Here is a 23113-nt window from a genome sequence, read left to right as displayed (position 1 = left end):
ACATCTCTGTTTATACAGTTCATGCAGTGTCAAGACCTGAAATAAGAACTGTTGAAAAAACTTACTGCAGCTGTTTCCCATATATAAAAAAAAACATATATATAGTTTTGGGGTGCAGTAAAATAATACTACATTTCAATTGTATTACACTTAACTCATACCTAAATGATGTTCATGAAACTACAGTCTCTAGTTTTTTTAACAGTGACGGATAGTGTTCTGAACAATATGTTCTCATTGTATTCATATTTTTGGGTACTGTCAACAGGGACTTTTGCAATTATACATGCTCTACAAATGACCCTCTGTGCATCACATATCAGAAAAATAACAAGAATTCTTGGTTTCAGAATCAGCTTTATTGGCAGGTTTGTGTACACAAACAGGGAATTTGACTCTGGTATACTTGGCTCTCAGTGAAGAGGTTTTTTTTTGTTTCACCAATGTAAATGGAAATAAAAATATAAAATATCTTTAAAATGTACATATACCCTGCCTCTCACCCGTAGACTGCTGGAGATGGGCACCAGCCCCCCATGACCCACTATGGAAAAAGCGGTATAGAAGATGGATGAATGAATGAATGTACATATATATACATAACACATAGTCTTCTCCAACTCCAAGTATGCATGGTGTTGTTCTGGAAGTCTGACTGTCAAGTGTTCATCAGAGAAACAGCCTGGAGGGAGAAACTGTCTCTGGCGGCTGGTTTTACCAGACAGCGCTCTGTAGCGCCGACCTGAGGTAAAAGCCTAAACAGTTTTTGTGCAGGGTGTGTGGGGTCTGCAGAGACGCCCCAATTTGCAGTAAAAATTAAATGCACTGAGCACATAAAGTATCTACAAAGGTATACAAGTGAACATTTAAACACTGCTACGGCTGTATTTTTTTTCTTTATGACAAACGTCTTGATGTTTTCTTCTTAAAGAAAAGAAAAATAGCAGTTTATTTGTTCTGATCAGCACTGCTTTTTGGTTTTTTCATCATTTTGAGTTGCCTCTAACGAAACTCAACACTGCAGATGTTTCACGGTAAATGTGACGTGAAAAGATTATTTCTGCTGAATTGCTGGAGGCTTTTTAATGTGAAACAGATGGAGGAGGGAATTTGCATTAACAGCATAGAGCAGATGGGAGTAAATCAGAAAACACTCAGGAATCCTTCAAAAGTATGAAAATGATTTGTATCAATTTAAATTTAAAGTCTTTATTAGTTGGCTTTTTAGAATTAAAGCTTTATCTGTTGTCTTTATCTGATTTTTTTGTGACAATATTGCACTGTCCACTACTGTCTCGCTGTATGACTGGCCTAACACTGATTATTTAAACATGTTCTGATTTTTTTAATATAACCTACAGCAAGTTTCTTGGTTATAAAATACACCATGAACCATTTCTGTGTCCATGTCTTTTTGATATTTGTAAACTAAGCTAAGTCCAAACTGACAAGAACACTAGTAAGCCAAACAGTAATGAAGATGTTCACAACACAGTAACATCTGAGAATCGATGTTAGGAATTGTTTCAGCTGTGGCAACGCTTAAAACAAAGTAAAAAATAAAGATACGGACAATTTTTGAAAATAGGGGTTGTTTTACTTTACAATTTCTTCAAATCAGAGAGCAGACCTGTCCCCTGGAGGTGTGGAGACAGCAGAAATATCAACTGTACAGCGCTGCCTGAATGACTATTTTTCAATGACTTTTTTTCACCTCACTCATTCTCAGCACATTTGCCAGAGGCTTGTTTAAAAAAAAGTCCCATTGCTGACAACATGGGAAGATTTATAGGTAATGATATGTGGCTCGTTGGTTGTGCTGGAGGGGAGGTTTTTAGGGTAATGACAGAACTGGAGCAACATTGTAAAAGGAGCGCCACAGTCAATGGAGCAGCTGATTGACAACATAGTAAAAAATATATACAGTCTAAGCAGCTGAGTTTATGCACACAAGGACCATGTCACTCTTAGACAAAGAATTTGGAAAACTAAACACGATACTGTTTTTTCCTTCTTTGAATTGGGAAATTGTTGGTCTTGTTTTGAAGCAAATTATAAAAACCTGAGTCCAAAATAAATAATTTAATTCAGTTAAGTTCATAAAATAGAGGAAATTGGAAATAGTGTGGGAAAATGGAAATCTTTATTTGGGTTTTAGCAGGGTCTTAAAGTCTTAAATTTAAACATCTCTATTTCATCCCTTAAAGTCAGTTAGTCTTAAATACAGGTCCTTCTCAAAATATTAGCATATTGTGATAAAGTTCATTATTTTCCATAATGTCATGATGAAAATTTAACATTCATATATTTTAGATTCATTGAACACTAACTGAAATATTTCAGGTCTTTTATTGTCTTAATACGGATGATTTTGGCATACAGTTAATGAAAAATTCCTATCTCACAAAATTAGCATATTTCATCTGACCAATAAAAGAAAAGTGTTTTTAATACAAAAAACGTCAACCTTCAAATAATCATGTACAGTTATGCACTCAATACTTGGTCGGGAATCCTTTGGCAGAAATGACTGCTTCAATGCGGCGTGGCATGGAGGCAATCAGCCTGTGGCACTGCTGAGGTCTTATGGAGGCCCAGGATGCTTCGATAGCGGCCTTTAGCTCATCCAGAGTGTTGGGTCTTGAGTCTCTCAATGTTCTCTTCACAATATCCCACAGATTCTCTATGGGGTTCAGGTCAGGAGAGTTGGCAGGCCAATTGAGCACAGTGATACCATGGTCAGTAAACCATTTACCAGTGGTTTTGGCACTGTGAGCAGGTGCCAGGTCGTGCTGAAAAATGAAATCTTCATCTCCATAAAGCTTTTCAGCAGATGGAAGCATGAAGTGCTCCAAAATCTCCTGATAGCTAGCTGCATTGACCCTGCCCTTGATAAAACACTGCAGCTGACACGGCACCCCAGACCATCACTGACTGTGGGTACTTGACACTGGACTTCTGGCATTTTGGCATTTCCTTCTCCCCAGTCTTCCTCCAAACTCTGGCACCTTGATTTCCGAATGACATGCAGAATTTGCTTTCATCCGAAAAAAGTACTTTGGACCACTGAGCAACAGTCCAGTGCTGCTTCTCTGTAGCCCAGGTCAGGCGCTTCTGCCGCTGTTTCTGGTTCAAAAGTGGCTTGACCTGGGGAATGCGGCACCTGTAGCCCATTTCCTGCACACGCCTGTGCACGGTGGCTCTGGATGTTTCTACTCCACACTCAGTCCACTGCTTCCGCAGGTCCCCCAAGGTCTGGAATCGGCTCTTCTCCACAATCTTCCTCAGGGTCCGGTCACCTCTTCTCGTTGTGCAGCGTTTTCTGCCACACTTTTTCCTTCCCACAGACGTCCCACTGAGGTGCCTTGATACAGCACTCTGGGAACAGCCTATTCATTCAGAAATTTCTTTCTGTGTCTTACCCTCTTGCTTGAGGGTGTCAATAGTGGCCTTCTGGACAGCAGTCAGGTCGGCAGTCTTACCCATGATTGGGGTTTTGAGTGATGAACCAGGCTGGGAGTTTTAAAGGCCTCAGGAATCTTTTGCAGATGTTTAGAGTTAACTCGTTGATTCAGATGATTAGGTTCATAGCTCGTTTAGAGACCCTTTTAATGATATGCTAATTTTGTGAGATAGGAATTTTGGGTTTTCATGAGCTGTATGCCAAAATCATCCGTATTAAGACAATAAAAGACCTGAAATATTTCAGTTAGTGTGCAATGAATCTAAAATATATGAATGTTAAATTTTCATCATTACATTATGGAAAATAATGAACTTTATCACAATATGCTAATATTTTGAGAAGGACCTGTATGTCCAGCTTTTCAAAACCAGGTTCTAAATTATGTTTAGCTATCTCTTAAAGTTGGACGTTACTTACTGGTTCTCCCATCTACTCTTAAATGTATTAAAGAAAGCTGCTTTCTGCTGAAATTGGTTTACTGTGGATTTAAATTTCAATAAAAATGATATTTGTTTAAAATATTAAATGAAGATAAATAAGTCATATTTTAAAATAACTCATCTAAATTAAGGTAGTAAGTATTCCAATATAATTTACAAAGCAATAAAGTTAACATAGGTTATTTCTTGTAATTGATGTAGTTTATTAAATTTAAATGACAAAGGTCTTAAAAACGGTCTTAAAGTAAGTAGCCTTTTCAACAGTATAATTATAAAACAGCAAAATAAAACAATAAGAATTTTGTAATGCAGCATTTCACAAAAAATCTTCTCTACCTGTGTAATCAACATCCGGGGCAGTGATGTAATAGGGGGTCATTGAGACTGACAGTAGATGATATAATAATTATAAACTACGAGGGTTCATGCAAAGAAGAGAGTTTCAAGTTAATCGGTTGACTTATGTAAACACTGTTCCGAATAAAGGATTTGAAAAAGGTTGGAGGTGCTCTAACGGGTGGAGATGACGAGGGTAATCATCGTCTTCAGAGCTTATACTGGTTGCAATTTATTTAAATTCCTATTTTAGGTGTTTTGTTGGATTGATTTGCATGTCTGTTGACCACTCGTAAATGCCATAAGTTGTTGATATCGCCTCAGTTATGTGATATGCTAGCAATAGCAGTCATACAGATGACATACAGTTATATACGTTAGAGATTCTACAAATTGCATAGACAGAACAAAGGACAATATTTCTTAAATTTTACAGTTGAATCTTCATGTTCTCTTGTTTGACCGCTACAACACATGGTGTAATATGTACCGTAGATCATGTTCCATGTGCTGTTATGGTGGAGCTAGCTGGTGTGAGTGGACCCATTGTTAGTGTGTCTGCTTGATTATCATTGCTGGCAGTTGTGACATATAATGCAGTTGTTTTTCAGGGCCCAGCAAATTTAGTTGGTTTCTAAAAATCAGATCTGACCATTTCAGTCCACCTTGGTCATCTTCATGAATTCCTACCATGTTTTTTTTTCGTTGCCCATCTATTAGGAAACTTAGCAGTATTTTCATCATATGCCTTAGTGGTTTATCTGCAGCTGAATACAAGTAAAACCCTCCGAACAAATGTGAACTATATCCAGTTATATAAAACTTTATAATGAAGTAGTCAAGCAAACTAAAAAACAGACCTTGACCTTCTTTTGTTTATGACCATTTACATTGTATGTAGATTCTCACTGAAGGCATCAGAACTGTGAATGAATACATGTGGACTAATGTAGCAAACAAAAAAATGTAAAATAACTTTAGATATAGTTTTTATTTTAGATTCCTTAAAGTAGCCGTCCTTTGCTGCGATGACTGAAATATTAACCTTTGGTCGTCTCTCAATGAACGTCTGGGAAGTTCTTTCAAGACTCTTTGGAAAACCATTTCAGGTGACCACCACATGAAGCTCGTGGAGAGAATGAGCAAAGCAGTAATAAGAGCAAAGGGTGGTCATTAAGAAGAATCCATTGATTATTTTACACTTTTTATTTACTACATATTTCCATGTGTGTTCATTTATAGTTTTGTTCCATTTGGTGAGAATCTGCAATGTAAATAGTTATGAAAATAAAGAGACTCATTAACTGAGAAAGTGTATCTAAAATATTTGACCGGTAGTGTATGTTATGTAAGTTTGATTGGTTTTCAATCTTTGTCTGGCCAGTTTGTGTAAATTTAACTTACTGAGACTTGAAGAAACACGATTCATAAATTTAAAAAAGATTCAAATAAACAGGGCTGCAACGATTCCTCAAATCACTCTAATGATTCTTTCCAAATAATTCCTCGAGGCAAAATCTCTTGCCTTGATTCTTTGTTTATTTCATATAACTTCATACTGTTCAGCCACCTAATTCCTTTTCCCCACGCGGGTACATGTTTCATAGGGGGCGGTTATTGTGATTGCACAACATGCTCCTGTGCACATTGACTGTAATGGAGAGAGATTCAAGATTATAAGCGGAAAATTTGAGTGAAAAAACCCAACACACTTTAAGTTCAGGCCTTTATCAAAAACGAGAAGTGAACATCCTCTACAGTAAATGGAGTTAGCTTAGCATAACAGTGTGACGTCAGAAATAACTTCACAGAGCTTACCCGCAGACATAATTAACCTATTAGTGGAACCACAAGGGGCTTCCAAATTGAAAATGGAATTGACTGAAATTGGTGTAGGAGTCTGTGGTGAAGCCTGTCTACTGAAAACAACACCGGTGGTGCTGCGCTCTGGTCATCCACAGCAGAGTACAGTGCAAATGAGGCAGAGTTTTAAAAAAAAACAATTGTTAATGGCTGCATGTTCTCTGCTAAAACCAACAATTAAGTAAACCTGGTATAGTGAGACAGAAAGAAAGAGAAAAAAATTATGATGAGATCCTACTATTCAGAGATCAGTGTAGAGGAGCTCCATCTGGAGCAGTGTGACAGATATCCTGTCTCTACTGGCTGTGCCAGTTTCCATAACGCGCACCTCGATCAAAGTTCAAGAAATTTCAACTTTGACCTCAACGCAGCACAAGCTCCACTGAGGTGCTCACACCTCCACACAGGAGCTGTGCTCCACTTACGCTTAGACCTGCGCAAAACGTCTTGCGCAGAGCATTACAAAGATGAATGAATTATGTAGCACAGTGGAGCTGGTTCCACATTTGGTGTGGAAACCCCTGAAATTGCTCATTTTTTAAAAGTCTTTTTTTAGGGTTTTTCCCTGGCATTAGTGGCCCTTATACATTAGTAGCTGGACAGGAAGTAGGACAGAGAGAGAAGGGGAAGACGACCAGTAAATGGCCCAGGGTTGGGTATCGAACCCAGGAAAGCTGTGCCGCTGTCTGTATCCTCAGTAGATAATGCACATGCGCTAACAGTGAGCCTCATGATGCCTAAACATAATCTATTGTTGATGCCACAGGCAGATGGATCATCTTAAATCATTAGGAAAAAAACTTAGCCCAGATATGGATAAGAGAAGCCTTAAATGATGAGCAGTAATCATGACTTGGTGGAATTTTTTTTTGCTGTCAAGAAACACGGAAAACATGTGGTATTATCAAGCACACTGTTACACATTGGACTAGTTTTTCTTTATATACTATACTAGGTCCCATTTTTAAAGAGTGAGCTGTTCAGACTACTAAACATTAAAAAATGCTATTTGTTGCAAACTAACATTATCCAATATTATAGAACACAATACTTCAAGCACTGCATTAACTGTCTTGGGCATGGAGCTTACTAGAACTTCACTGGTTGCCACTGGAATCCTCTTCCACTCCCCCATGATGGCATTACGGAGCTGGTGGATGTTAGAGACCTTCTCCTCCTCCTTCTGCTTGAGGAAGCCCCACAGGTGCTCAATAGGGTTTAGGTCTGGAGACATACTTGGCCAGTCCATCACCTTTACCTTCAGTTTCTTTAGCTAGAAAGCTGTCGTCATGGAGGTGTGTTTAGGGTCGTTATCACGCTGTAATGTTGTAAAACTGCCCTGCTGCCCGGTTTCGGAAGGGAGGGGATCATGCCCTGCTTCAATATCACAATATGTTGGCATTAATGAACTATAGCTCCCCACAGCTAGCAGCACTCATGCAGCCATGATACTACCACCACCATGCCTGACTGTGTAGGTCAGGCATGGTGGTGGTAGAGTGAGGAGTTCTTTGTACTCCTCACCTGCCACACACGCTTGATACCATCAGAACCAAATAAGTTGTCAGATAAGAAATTTTATAAATTCCACTGGAGATTGTGTGTTGTGGAAATAGCTATAGTATAAAACAGAAGTATAGAATATAAGGAAAGAACAATTTAATTTAAACCCAAGTCTTTGTCATTTGTGTGCAGTTTTTGCACTTCTGTAACTACATGTGTATGTACTGTTCATGAGTCATACAAATATGGAAAAACTAATAATTCTATTTTTTCAGTTAGAGTTCAAGTTTCCTTTGGGCAGTGGTGTTTGATTGTGGCTTAATCCATGCCAGAAACTGTGCTGTTTTGTTTGGGAGATAATGAGGAATTAGAGAGCGATTGGTGAAAGATGCTGTTGCATGCATTTCCCAACAACACCCTTTCACCTCCCACACGTAGCCCATAGTTCATAGACAAACCATCTGTTTCTCCATTCCCAGGGTGAAGCCAGCCTTGACAGAGCTGCCTAGGCTCTATTTTAAAAGTGTCTTATGTGAGAACACAGTTGGTTTTCTGTTGTCCTCTATGTGTCAAAGTCTCTGTCTTGGTGTTGCTTCATCACCTTAGACTCCTGTTAGACTGCCTTTCTTGCTAAATCGTATTCCTCATTTTTACTCTGTCGCTTTCTCATCTCTGGCTCCCTTTTTCCTTGTTCCCTCCCTTCCCCCTTATCCACCCTCCTCATTTTTGAAAGCCACATGCTCCCAGCCCGTCTGGCTCAGTTGCTCCTTGCCAATGAAGGGCTTTTTATTGGGCTGAGATTGAGTGTAGCCAAGCAGGGCCTGGCTATAGTGCTGATGCTGGGGCCAGTCCCACAGTCCCCCCAACCCCCCTCCTGACTGCACAGCCCACTCCACATGCCTGTTCTGGTTTGGCCCTGTCGCCCAGAAGGAGATTACTTGTCTCTGCTGCCCTTAATTGCCGACAGTAGCAGAAAAGAGCCAGGGAGAGAAAGGGGAGAGGGAACAGGGTTGGTTTGTTGCGCTGTTAGCTGACAGGCTTGTTCTCTTGCTGTCAAATCTTTCCTCTGGTTCAGTCCCTTTTATTAAGATCTATGTTGTTATTATTAGATCTCAGCACATAGCGGTTGTGATGAAGTCCTATGAGAGTAAATTGTACAATATATAAAACAGATCGACAATGTTTTAAGAAAGCAAAACTGACAATGATAAGGCCCAATCCATTACATTATTGTGAAAAGAGTAACTAGTTCTCTTTTCCCCTTTTCCTGCACTAAAAGCCATTGATAATGCCCAGGGGTTTCCAGCCAGTGCCGACCCTTTTTACTTTTTTAAGAAACTTTTCATAATATTACTTTCAGTTATTTTTGAATCGCCTCAGGGCTGATCAAAGCAAATTAAATAGTTGGATGTTAATTAAACTGGAACTATTAAAGAGATTGTTAGGGTGTTAGAGTTTCTATTTTTACTGTAAGAAATTATGCAGACTGGTTTCACATAACTGGACCCTTGTTGTGACTATTCTATGAAATACAATTAGACCTTTTTACTTATTTTTTGACAGCTATAACCCAACATCTGACAGTCACTTTTTCAATGTTTTGCTATTTTTCTGTGAATATAATATATTATAAAACCTGCCCTTCCAAAAATACATTCTTCTCTGACATAGGAAGTCAGTTAATCCGAGGCTGTTTTTTTTCTTTTAAGTTGGATGGTTTAAATCTAATTTGTGGGTCTCGTTGTGTAGCGGTAGAGCACGCAACCCATGTACGGAGGCCTTAGTCTTCGACACAGCTGTCCTGGGTCCGAGTCCCAGCCCGATGACGTTTGCCACATATCTTCCCACTCTTTCCACCCCATTTCCTGTCTGCCAAAATTCAGAAAAAAATCTTACATGAAATTTGTCCTTCATTGGTGTTTACTCAAGTAAGACATTTTGTCCATTTTTTACACTGCATTGGATTTTTATATATAAAAATGTGCTTGCAGTGCCACTTCACTGACATACAATTAACACTTAATGCAACTAGTTGATTTGATACATGCAGATTATAGTATTTATCAGAGGCAACAGAAAAAAACTATCAAATTGAAAAATTCAAACAGGAATATTAACACAATTGTACCAATTAAAATTGAGAAGACGAGCATTGTCCTTGTTACTGTTTGCTTCATGTTTGCCATCCACATATCAAAGCTTGGGGATAGTCAGAACCAAACAACTTTTAGCATCTTCAGCTTTTGCTCTGCCTGTTTTTCATTGGATCCCCCTTCATCTGAGTGTTAATTCTACAGACATTTCACCCCCTTCAGTTTTTGGTACCTAGTTTGAGCTTATGGATTTGAATACACCACTAGTAGGTTTCAATCTCAGTTTGCAGCATGCAGTATTACCTGATAAACTCTGATTCGCCATATAACATCATCGTTTGACAGGACGTTTAAAAAAAATAATTTAAATCTTCATATGATGTTAGGGACATCGCATGATGGCTGCAATTCAAGAAGCAGCAGTATCTCCAAATATTAGTTTTCTTTTTTTGATTTTGGTAACTTTTTTAGATATATTTTAGCCAAAGGCTGAATACAGCTGTGTTGACTGTGTGGTGTATGTGAAGCCGAGTCAGTTAGTGGATTCTGCATTTGCACAGGGGAGCTACTGTACACTTGTCAAGCCGACACTGAGTCCACTGTAAAAAGAAGGTTACACGTAGGTCCACTTTGTCAATGTGTTAAAGCTCTTTATTTTTGTCCTATGCAAGTCTGCAGTGGTCTTTATTTGCATATTAATTCTGTACACTTATGCATATATTTAAGTGAAACAAAAATAATGGATTGTGCTTTTATAGACTATAGAACTACCTTACCTTACCATACCGTTGGCAATAAAGCAGAGGAGTGCATTTCCCACAATGTCAGAGTAAAGCAAATGTGAAAATGGCACTGCTGTTTGAATGCAAGACTGATGGCTGCATTTATCATCGGTTGGCACATTGGCAAGGCTAAAGTGTGCCTGGATGTACTTTCTGAAAACAGTTTGGACTGCAGCCATGCAGCAGACATGCATTTCTATGTTGAACATTAGCCAAATGTCAGAGGAGTTTATGAGGAAGCAGAACCTTTCTGTCTTGCACTTGTCCGGCTTCAAAAGGAAAGTAAATTGGAAGCATTTAGCTTGTAAAACAGCGTTCACATTGAGGCATTTTAATGCAGCTGACTTAAATCGCTGAGCACATTTGTCCCTTTACACAGAGTGCCCCAAAACTGTGTCCCTGGCCTAAAACACTAACAAGCAGACACATCAATGTTTTGCTCCCACGCTGTGTTTTTAATATAAATTAAAATTGAAGAATTTCATATTGTGTTTCACAACAAGCCCAAATGAAATTGCATGTGTAAACATGTCCACTTCCATATTCGATCCTTTCTGATGAATATGAAGGGCTTCAGAAAACCTCTTTAACCACAGTATTTCATGCCCTTTTGATTAACAGGGAATGGAAACAATTTGGTGGTGGAGGCAGTGAGGCAAAGCAACACATTCAACAGCTTTAAATGCTAATTAGCTAATGGAGGATGAAAGAGCAGGCAACTGGCAGGGTCTCACATGAGCACACTCCAGCCCTAGATGCAGCAATGCTTGTTTCATGCAAACTGAACAGGGCTACCACCATTTTGTTTCCTTGAGTACATCTAACAACCCAGCCATCTTGTGTAACAACCAATTTGTTTGTAATGATTGAATGAAATGTCCAATCTATTTCAGCTATAGCCTTGTTTGTGGTTGATATATCTCTTTTAGACCATATAAATGCATTAACTTGGATTTGGCTAATTTTACAATATACCACAGCCTCCACAATGATTGGAACTGCTGGTAGAGAGAAGTATAAAGCCTTAAAATAAATTATTTTGGAGAACTGGTGACTTATAGATGGACCTTTGGAGATTGTTTTACCTACTCTGTCACTAGCCTCACTGTGATTGGTGGCAAGATAAACATGTGTCCTCATCCATGTTTATCCATGTGTTTGTCACAGGTCAAGGAGTTGCTATTTTCTTGTATGCCCTATCCTGACTTGTAAGGATCTCCAGAAATCAGCCTTATTTGAATAACATGTCCTCTTTTTACATGTCTTTTTCAGAGGTTGCAATAATTATGTGTTGGTGTTGTACAACCATAAATATGAGCCCTTATAAGACATGAAACATGTGACATTGTTTAACAGTGGGTTAAATTGCCAAGCATCTGTTTGGTATCTTTTATGGTAATGTTCTTTGAAGCTGCACTCAGACATGGCACATTTGCAGAAAGAGCAGCATGCTTGCGTGATATTTCTCATCTGATGTGTGAGAGAAAGAAAGATAGACTGAGTGCTGTGTTAAAATATTATGATCACAGGGAAGTGGACTTGTTTTCTGTGTTCCCAGAAGAATAGATGGATTTTAAAACTTAATACAGGGGGAGTGGTGCATGGCATAGTGGTAGGGCGACCCATATATGTAGGCCTCAGTCCTCGACGCAACCGTCTTGGTTCGAGTCCCACCCCCGGAGACCTGTGCTGCATGTCTTTCCCCTCTCTCCACCCCACTTACTGTCTGCCTACTTTGGAAAAATAAATAAATAAATAAAGGCCATTAGCGCCACCACACAAAACCAAAACCTAATTTGGGTACAGAGTATACTTGACATGGAATTCAGACTCATGTTTTTATGTACTTCATAATTTTTTCGTGATTCTTATGTAAAACATAAATTTAGGTTTTATGTTACATCATAAAAAAAGAAAATATTTTGACCTAATCAAATTAGGGCTGCAGCTAACAATTATTTTGTCAATCGATTAATCTGTTTTTTGATTAATCGATTAATAATCCTAAAGCAAAAGGTGCTTAATAGGAGATTTTTTTGTGGAGCTAAATTGGGGCCATAAAGTTTGTTCAAACGAAAAAAATTTAAACCTGAAAAATAAGTTTGTTCAAAAGAAAAAAATTCGAACCTGAAAAAAAAAGTTTGTTAAAAAAAAAACATTTGAACCTGAAAAATTATTTTGAACCTTCCCCCAAAAAAATGTGAAAACTGAAAAAAAAGTTTTGCAACTGAAAAAAAACATGTGAAACTGGGTTGAAGTCCGTGTTGGAGATTTCCCATGCTCTCAACATCAAGCAAAAGAACCGCCAGACTAAGCGGCGGTATGAAACCAGATGCAAAACGAGCCGGTATTTTCCGAATATCCTTGCATAATTAAGCCTGGTCTTGTTTTCACATGGATTGGACTCGGGTTTCGGTTTCTGGTGCATTTTTGATTAAAACGTGTTTGGTCTCCATTTAGTGAAGTGACTCACAGCAAGGGGCAAACTGGCATACAGGGCAACCGAGGAAATCCCCGGTGGACCGCTGGCTTAGGCATTTCTTATTTTGTGAATGTTTAGTTTTTAATAACCGCCTTTCACAGACGCAGGGCGGTGGTTCACTGTGTGAATTCACTCGAGCTGAATCACCGGCCCACCGAGCGCGACATCAAGTACGGAAGAGGCGACAGTTTCTGGGGCGCTGATATTTTTCTTGACCATTGTGCCCTAAACTATGCCATATCAACCTGTTAAGGACAACCTTTATTTATATGACTCATAGCTGTTTTTCCCACTTATACCATAATGATATAAAGCATAAGTTCTAATGTTTCCTTTTTGTTATAATAGGACAAGAATGCTCATCATCAGTACAAGGATAAATGGCCCAAGGTTTGTCATGAACGACCTGTGGCTGGGACATTGGGTTTGATGGTGGAGCAGGCTGTAACTGGTTTGATTAGAATGCAGCAGCACACTTAGATTAAGGATGGACACCCGCTACTACACAGCGTACCAGATAGACACCACAATGGTGACACATAGTCTACTGATAAACACTGAGGGAGGCAACATCCATTGCATCGGAGTGCCAGATATAAAACTACATGTGACCTTCTTTCGGGGCTCTTCCTCATCCTTTCACAGACGCAACGGTCCGAGACGCTGATCTCTGTAATCATTCCTCTGCCTAATTTAGATTAAAGGAGCTGAAAGTTAGAAACTGTTTGAGAGTCGTTCCTTTAAGAGTCAGTGTTAGAGTGTGATCGCTTCTGGGGACCAAAGACCGGAGAAACTCCGATAGGTCTGACCGCCAACAGGGTGCGGTAGCTCGGACAAACCTCTCCTCTGCTCCAGTCAGGCAGATCAGCTCTGCTGTGCGCTGGCGAACAGCTGATCTGTAACACATGAACATGCGCTGCAGGGCGGCCAGCTGAGCTGACAATGAAGAGCGGAGATCAGAAAAAAAAAGCCCGGCTGTGAGTCACTTCACTAAATGAAGACCAAACACGTTTAAATCAAAAATGCACCAGAAACCGAAACCCGAGTCCAGTCCATGTGAAAACAAGTCCAGGCTTAATTATGCAAGGATATTCGGAAAATACCGGCTCGTTTTGCATCTGGTTTCATACCGCCGCTTAGTCTGGCGGTTCTTTTGCTTGATGTTGAGAGCATGGGAAATCTCCAACACGGACTTAAAATGCTGTGCAAATCTGTCAAGATCATATTTTCTCCTCTGAGATGCGCGTCGTGTATTCATGTAAGCTGCTTCTATCGGTGAAGCCTATTATCTTTCAAAACCAATCACATATATATAGAATATCGACTATGTATTACAGATATTTCCAGTTCCCACGGTCCCTGAATGCAACAGCTGGGAATATGTTGTTCAGCCGCTGTGTTGAGCTGTCAGTCATGATTCTGCACCGCCGTGATTTGAGGCCCCGCCCCCCACGCCAAAACAGGGCCAAAAGTTTGAAGCGGAAAAAAAATCTGCAAGTTTGAAAAAAAAAACTTGAATCTGAAAAGTAGTTTTGAACTTTTTTTTTCCAGTTTCACATCTGTTTTTTTTTCAGTTGCAAAACTTTTTTTCCAGTTTTCAAATTTTTGGGGGGAGGTTCAAAATAATTTTTCAGGTTCAAATATTTTTCTTTTGAACAAACTTTTATTTTTTAGGTTCAAATTGTTTTCTTCTGAACAAACTTTTATTTTTCAGGTTTAAATTTATTTTGTTTGAACAAACTTTTATTTTTCAGGTTCAAATTTGTTTTCGTTTGAACAAACTTTTATTTTTCAGGTTCAAATTTGTTTTCGTTTGAACAAACTTTATGTCCCCAATTTAGCTCAATATTTTTTTACACATTTTGAACCACGTGAAACTAAAACTACTTGAAACATTCTAAATAGACAATATTTACAAACAAAAGGGTGTTTTTTTTTATCTTAAATGCAAGACGTATATATTTGTTGTATAGTTTTGGCTTACTTACTGCTCTGAATGGGTTGTTCTTTTAGCAAATGGCATGTTTTAGACTCTAGACTAAATTAGTTAGGGATTATTTCAATACTCGAATAATCACAATTAATTGTTTCAGCCCTAAATCAGATCCAATTCAAAATAATTAGTTTCACAAATTCAAATTGTGTTTTTTTTATATTAAATGCATTTTAGGTTTAAGAATTGTGAAGATTTTATTTGTTTGTTTTATTTTATTTAAGAAAATAGCTGTGTCTTTTTTTGGTGCCTCTATTCTATTCTTTTTTCTTCAACCATATTTTGTTCGATTACTTTTGATCAGTTGTATGATTTGTTTAAATTGGCAAAATTTATTTCAGCCTGACACACATTTGTTCAAGGTGGGAGGCCCAACTGTAAGGTTCTTAGTTAAAACAACAGTTTATAGAGGTTTTGTTTGGCAGAGACGGATTCTCTGGCTGAAACTAGGTTTCATCTGTCAGCCAATATTTACAGTTAGTCTGTGTAGCCCGAAATGTAGTCCCAGCTCAATTTAATGCTTGTATAAATAAAATGAATTATTTTACACATATATTTCCGTAATTAAACCTACTTAGACAAGTGACTAAAAGATTTTCCTTCTGTTATTTTTCTGTTCTGAAAGTCAGATGTTTTTGCATCTGCATTAACCCCGAGCAGAGCTCTGGGAGCAGCGGTTAATTTGATTGTGAAATTAGATTCAAGTGTTGTCTAGTGTTACACCAGGCATCAGGTGTGTGGGCACCTTGTTTGACACAAAGACAGAGATTCTATCTAAATCAGATTTTCACAACAGGTTATTAGACTTGTTTTAAGGTCCAGTGAAAGATTTATGAGAAATCTGAAGTGACTTTACCATCATCAGGGTGAAAATTGAAAAAGGTAAGAAAAAAAGACATTTACTATCAGACATATTGTATAGAATAGAAAGAATTTATAGCATCCCTCCCAAAGAAGGTTCTACCAATAAAAGTCCTACAACAAGACCTGTAATGTGCAGAAGATAAGAACATCACGAATGATACTTCAGAAATTCATTTAGGGTCCTCTCTAAGGAAGAAGGCATCTCTAAGATTATTTAACCTTCTACTATCAGGGGAAGGCTGAGGATCCTTATAGCATTGCTGCAGAAAGAAACAGAACTTACTAGGTTAAATTTAGAGAAACAAGCTAGAAATCTGCAGGAAGAAGGTCTAATACATCTACATCCCAACCACACCTTCACTGAGTGAATGGGCTTGTTTAAAACTCAATAAAACAACTGTATGCTGCATGTTGGTTGTGTGAGTTTATCATTATATCTGACCATGATGGTGGCTCAGGCTAGAGCAGGAGTTGACCAGCAGAGTGTTAGTGTCAGCAGCTCAAACAATGATTAGTTCACTTAAATGGATTAAGCAGTGAGGTTGGCTGGTGTGCTGATCTGAGGTCAGTGTGTTTAAAAGCAACTGTAGATACTGTGAAGGATGGGTGTGCATCATTCCTTTAACAACATGTGCCGATGTTGCACCAAATACACAATCTGCACTCAGTTTAATACTAGCACACACATCAATCAGATCAGACGCAGCAGCATTAACAACATTAAACCAAATAAATCACGAGCGTACTATCAGAGGCCTATTGCACGAAAAATGATAGGTAATTATTAGGGCTGCACAATGTTAGGAACAAAAAACATATGCAATAATGTTTATGAATGTTGTGATGATAATATGGTTTGCAACAAATACATACAAATTACTTGACTAAATATTGATAATCTCATTCTGGGTTGATTCATTACAAACACAGATGAGTAGTTTATCCACCTACTGACTTTACCAGAATAACTTCATCCTATTCTAAACCATTTTCTGCTGCATAAAACATCAGGCATCGCCTCATATTCTACTGGGATAGAGAGCTTGAATGTGTTATACCTGTACAATTAGCTAATTAGCAGTCCTTAATATGGCATACAAAGATACTGCAATACTGATAAATTTGTAAATATTGTGCCACCCTACTTATTGTATTGTTTGTATATTATATTTGAATAGCCAAGCCTGCACTTTCTGCCTGTCTATAATAAACATGGCCTGTTTAATGGGAAGCAATCTAGAGTCCAATATGAGGCCATCTGTTTAAAGCTGACTGAAATTGGGGCATGCAACAGGACAATCATCCTAAACACAGCAGCAAATCTACAACAGAATAGTTGAAAGAAAAGAAAAAACCTCTATGAACTAGAACAACGTTGTCAAAAAGAACGGCCTAAAATTCTTACACAATAATGTCCGAGACAAGCAGTTCTCGCTAAATTAGGTTCTACAAGCTGCTTGAATTACGGGATGTAGTTTCTTTCTGTTCCCCATAAATGTAAACTGTGTCATACTGGTAAAGGTGAAGGTTAGATGTTCAAAATAAACTACGGACCCTTTAAAGTCTAGTGCCTTATGTATTTTGTAAATGTCTTGAGTTTTTAAGCTTAGCTTTTCAATTTTGGTTTGTTTAATTAGTTTTTGTTTTTTATGCTTTTTGGTTTTTACTCTTGAGGTCATTTAAATTTAAATACTTTTAGAAACTGGTCAAACTAGATTATTTCTAGGTTAAACCCTTTATTTTTGTTTTTTTTTATATTTTCAATCTCATCTCTTTAATACTCACAGCCTTGACATTCTTTAGCGTTTCTTAAATCACCTAAAAGTTTCTCCAGTAATGATGCATTTTCTATCCATGAGCCCCAGTTTAATTTAAATCACAGCGTCATTTGCTGTTGAAGGATGTAATCAAGAGGCTCCTCGGATTCTGAACTGTGTTTAATGAAACATTGAGCCTTATCACTCACCATCATATTACATTCAAGTTGACTTGGGTTTTAGTCAGGAATAAGCATCGCTGTCATCACTTCCCAGTTCGTCAGAGACCCAACAAATGAGCTGCAGACTCTGTTGATTTCTTGTAAAAGCTGCAGATTTGTCACAACCCTTCGGTTCTTTTTTGTGTGAGCGATAGAGAGGCTGAGAGGTTGGGGGAGGAAAAAGCCTGCTGTCACAAAAAGAGCCTGCTTCCTGGCTGGCTAGATGCAATCATGGGCACTATCTGATAGTGCTGGCGGAAATTGGATGAGCTGAGAGCCGTTGGCTGCCAGTGATGGAAAAGATGACTCCTTTGTCACTGTGTCAGTCAATTCCCTGCTCTCACCTGAGAGACCAATCAATAACACAAGGATAGAGAGGGTTTCTCTTGCCTCTTGCTCTCTGTATTTTGTGGGCTGGTGTCAATTATGAGCTGTAAAACACTTTTTTATTCACAGAAATGTGTTATGGCATCTTACATGGTGTGCAGAAATATGTTAGACTGTTCTGAATAAGACACGTCTTTGCGTAGACAATGATTTTAATCCATTCAGATATCTTTGAAGTTTTTCATTTCAGTAACAGATCAATGCATAAACATTTCTTATACAGTGCAACCAGCTTTATTAATGTGAATCTGAAGTCTACAATCTGTTTGACAGTGTAATTCACACAAGACCACATCTGAAAGTCTTTGGTTGTCTCAGATGTTGATGCTGCTTCTTATATATTTTGTGTCATCTTTATAGCTCACCAGGGCCACAGCTGTTCCCTTCAGCAACTGCATCATTAGTTCTGCAATTACAGAGCCTCAGACCCAGTGAGACTCATAACTATCATATGCTTTCAGGCAAAGAGTATTACATCAGGCATGGAGAACATTTAGCATAATATAGGCATATAAACAGCAATCACTGAATGGTTTAGAACTGTTCGTACTCAACAGATTTCTGTGTGGCATATGTATATCTGGACATGATACTTCTTCGTAAAATGGTGCTAAGCTGTCCTTTTTATCCTCCATCACTTCTGCAGTACCCTGGTACCTGTGAGGAGTCTGCTTCGCCATTCGTCTTCATCTGCACTAACCCCCTGGAGCTGCTCGTGAAATTCCCCATGAAAGGGAAGCACAAGATCTGTAAGTTCTCTCCTCCTTTCATGTCAGTGCAAATGGAGTGGCTGACGTTAGCCTGAGCCAGCTAAAAATTTCTGTATTTCTGTTCACCTGCATTCGCCTTCTTCATGTCAATGCTCACATGCATACAAATGTAGAAATGCTATGGTAAGGCGGTTTTTATTAATAAAACACAAGTATAAATACAACTCCTCACACACATGTTTCTATAGAATGTCTCTGAGCACAGAATGTATAGACAGGATTCTGCTCTCAGGTTGCCTGGGGGACAAGCCAGACCTAGGTGTGCAATGCTGTTGCTGGAATTGTGTGATTTATAATAGGACTGTAACACATTTTCCCTCGGCTGCCATAGCTGGCTCTGCAATATGATGTGCCTGCAAGCTCTTTTGTTAATATTTCACAACACTCTAAAGACTTGAGATGATTGTTTATGTAGCTGTGTCTCATTCGGATGTTTTCAGATCAATGGAGAATACATTTGAGAGGCTCAAGATAAAATGTTGTAGGTGTTGGACTAAACTACACATAGCGGTCTTGTCTGCTTTCTTGTGAATTATGAACGGTTAAAAATTATTTGCTTTAGCCGAAACACAAACTAAAATCTCAAATTTGTTAAATGTTTTGTTGACAGGCTGTAAAAGATTCCTGCTATGAAATGTTTTAGAAGTCATGTCTAAAAAAACTGATGATGTCAGATCTCTGCTTGCTTTGCTGTCACAGTGTGACATTTTTCTGCTAAACCACATCTGAAGTGAAATATTTTCAGGCTAACTGTTTATGTCAAAACTCTTTTTTTTTTTTTTTTTTTTTTTTGCTCACAGAGGGTAAAAGGTCACATTATCACAGACTTCCTTTGTCAGGGTCAGATCGCTGTGGGGAAATCTCTACCTGCATATTTACATTATTTAAACTGACTGTAACCTGTGCTTTTGGTTTTTGCTGCTAAATGACTCAACATTTATCACATTTCCTAAAAGGAACATTTTTATTAACTTTAATTTGCTTTGAGTTACTTGGCTTGACCTTTCAAGTGCAGCTTTTTATGCGATTATTATTATACTTCTATTATTTAGCATAGAAGCTCATGTTTAGGACTGAAAGAACATAGATTTACGTACTAAAAGTTTAGTCATTAACAAGCTACTTGTTAGTTTTGTGTAGAAGCTTTAAATTCAGGCCATGTTAAGAAACTACCGAATCACTATCCTGTCATTTCACAGGTAAATAAGAGTAATTTGGTAAACAGTGCTGGCTGTTTATCTTGCCATGTCTTGTTCACATATCTAAAAATGCTTTCAACACAAGCCCAAATGCAAAAGAATCAAGTGCTTGTGAAACATCAAGTCTTGTAACTATATGTGTATAGTATGTAGTCACGAGTGTCGCAAATTGGCACCAGTGCTGTTCCACTCTGAATATACAGTGCCTTGTGAAAGTACTCGGCCCCCTTGAACTTTTCAACCTCTTGCCACATTTCAGGCTTCAAACATAAAGATATAAAATTCAGATTTTTTGTGAAGAATCAACAACAAGTGGGACACAATCATGAAGTGGAATGAAATTTATTCGATGTGTCAAACTTGTTTAACAAATAAAAAACTGAAAAGTGGGGCGTGCAATATTATTCGGCCCCCTTGCGTTAATACTTTGTAGCGCCACCCTTTGCTGCAATTACAGCTATAAGTCGCTTGGGGTATGTCTCTATCAGTTTTGCACATCGAGAGACTGAAAGTCTTGCCCATTCTTCCTTGCAAAACAGCTCGAGCTCATTGAGGTTGGATGGAGAGCGTTCGTGAACTGCAATCTTCAGCTCTTTCCACAGATTCTCGATTGGATTCAGGTCTGGACTTTGACTTGGCCATTCCAACACCTGGATACATTTATTTGTGAACCATTCCATTGTAGATGTTGCTTTATGTTTTGGATCATTGTCTTGTTGGAAGATAAATCTCCATCCCAGTCTCAGGTCTCTTGCAGACTCCAACAGGTTTTCTTCCAGAATGGTCCTGTATTTGGCTCCATCCATCTTCCCATCAGTTTTGACCATCTTCCCTGTCCCTGCTGACGAAAAACAGGCCCAAACCATGATGCTGCCACCACCATGTTTGACAGTGGGGATGATGTGTTCAGGGTGATGAGCTGTGTTGCTTTTACTCCAAACATATCGTTTTGCATTGTGGCCAAACAGTTCGATTTTGGTTTCATCTGACCAGAGCACCTTCTTCCACATGTTTGGTGTGTCTCCCAGGTGGCTTGTGGCAAACTTTAAACGAGACTTTTTATGGATATCTTTGAGAAATGGCTTTCTTCTTGCCACTCTTCCATAAAGGCCAGATTTTTGCAGTGTACGACTGATTGTAGTCCTATGGACAGACTCTCCCACCTCAGCTGTAGATCTCTGCGGTGGGTTCGATTCCCGGCCGGGGGTCTTTCTGCATGGAGTTTGCATGTTCTCCTCGTGCATGCGTGGGTTCTCCCACAGTCCAAAGACATGCCTGTTAGGTTAATTGGTCACTCTAAATTCCCCTTAGGTGTATGAATGAGTGTGTGCCTGGTTGTTTGTGTGTTGCCCTGCGATGGACTGGCGACCTGTCCAGGGTGTACCCCGCTTCTCGCCCATAGACTGCTGGAGATAGGCACCAGCATCCCCGCGACCCATTATGGAATAAGCGGTAGAAAATGACTGACTGACTGACTGACTATATACATATATACACTGCTCAAAAAAATAAAGGGAACACTTAAACAACAACTCCAAGTAAATCAAACTTCTGTGAAATCAAACTGTCCACTTAGGAAGCAACACTGATTGACAATCAATTTCACATGCTGTTGTTCAAATGAAATAGACAACAGGGGGACATCTTTGGCAATTAGCAAGACACACTCAATAAAGGAGTGGTTCTGCAGGTGGGGACCACAGACCACTTCTCAGTACCTATGCTTTCTGGCTGATGTTTTGGTCACTTTTGAATGTTGTTGGTGCTTTCACACTCGTGGTAGCATGAGACGGACTCTACAACCCACACAAGTGGCTCAGGTAGTGCAGCTCATTCAGGATGGCACATCAATGCGAGCTGTGGCAAGAAGGTTTGCTGTGTCTGTCAGCGTAGTGTCCAGAGCCTGGAGGCGCTACCAGGAGACAGATGAGATCCTCAGACCCCTTGTGAGACCATATGCTGGTGTGGTTGACCCTGGGTTCCTCCTAATGCAGGACAATGCTAGACCTCATGTGGCTGGAATGTGTCAGCAGTTCCTGCAAGATGAAGACATTGAAGCTATGGACTGGCCCGCCCGTTCCCCAGACCTGAATCCGCTTGAGCACATCTGGGACATCATGTCTCGCTCCATCCACAAACGTCACGTTGCACCACAGACTGTCAAGGAGTTGGCGGATGCTTTAGTCTAGGTCTGGGAGGAGATCCCTCATGAGACCATCCACCGTCTCATCAGGAGCATGCCCAGGCGTTGTAGGGAGGTCATACAGTGGAGGCCACACACAATACTGAGCCTCATTTTGACTTGTTTTAAGGACATTACATCAAAGTTGGATCAGTCTGTAGTGTGTTTTTCCACTTTAATTTTGTGTGACTCCAAATCCAGGCCTCCATCGGTTAATAAATTAGATTTCCATTGATGATTTTTGTCTGATTTTGTTGTCAGCACATTCAACTTTATACAGAACAAAGTATTCAATGAGAATATTTCATTCATTCAGATCTATGGTGTGTTATTTAAGTGTTCCCTTAATTTTTTTGAGCAGTGTATATACAGTATATACATGTGTGTGTATATATATATATATATATATATATACACATACACATATATATGTCCAAGGGTTTGGACATTCATTCAAAGAGTTTTCTTTATTTTCATGATTATGAATATTGTAGCTTCACACTGAAGACATCAAAACTATGAATTAACACATGTGGAATTATATACTGAACAAAAAAGTGTGAAACAACTGAAAATATGTCTTATATTTTAGGTTCTTCAAAGTAGCCACCTTTTGCCTTGATTACTGCTCCACACACTCTTGGCATTCTGTTGATGAGCTTCAAGAGGTAGTCACCTGAAATGGTTTTCCAACAGTCTTGAAGGAGTTCCCAGAGATGCTTAGCACTTGTTGGCCCTTTTGCCTTCACTCTGCGGTCCAGCTCACCCCAAACCA

At 39.0% G+C, this 23113-nt stretch overlaps 1 protein-coding gene across 1 annotated transcript in view; it reads left to right on the top strand.

Annotated features, from left to right (window-relative positions):
• The window catches only part of trip4 (thyroid hormone receptor interactor 4), a 141505-nt gene that overhangs the window by 54618 nt on the left and 63774 nt on the right, over positions 1 to 23113 (top strand). The window contains exon 12 of the mRNA XM_047362352.1: positions 18834 to 18936. Within this exon, the coding sequence (XP_047218308.1) occupies positions 18834 to 18936 (103 nt within the window). The remainder of the gene's footprint in view (positions 1 to 18833; positions 18937 to 23113) is intronic.

Source organism: Girardinichthys multiradiatus, chromosome 4, assembly GCF_021462225.1.
Source record: "Girardinichthys multiradiatus isolate DD_20200921_A chromosome 4, DD_fGirMul_XY1, whole genome shotgun sequence".
In the NCBI taxonomy this organism is placed as follows: domain Eukaryota; kingdom Metazoa; phylum Chordata; class Actinopteri; order Cyprinodontiformes; family Goodeidae; genus Girardinichthys; species Girardinichthys multiradiatus.
This window is presented reverse-complemented; position numbering and strand designations above follow the sequence as displayed.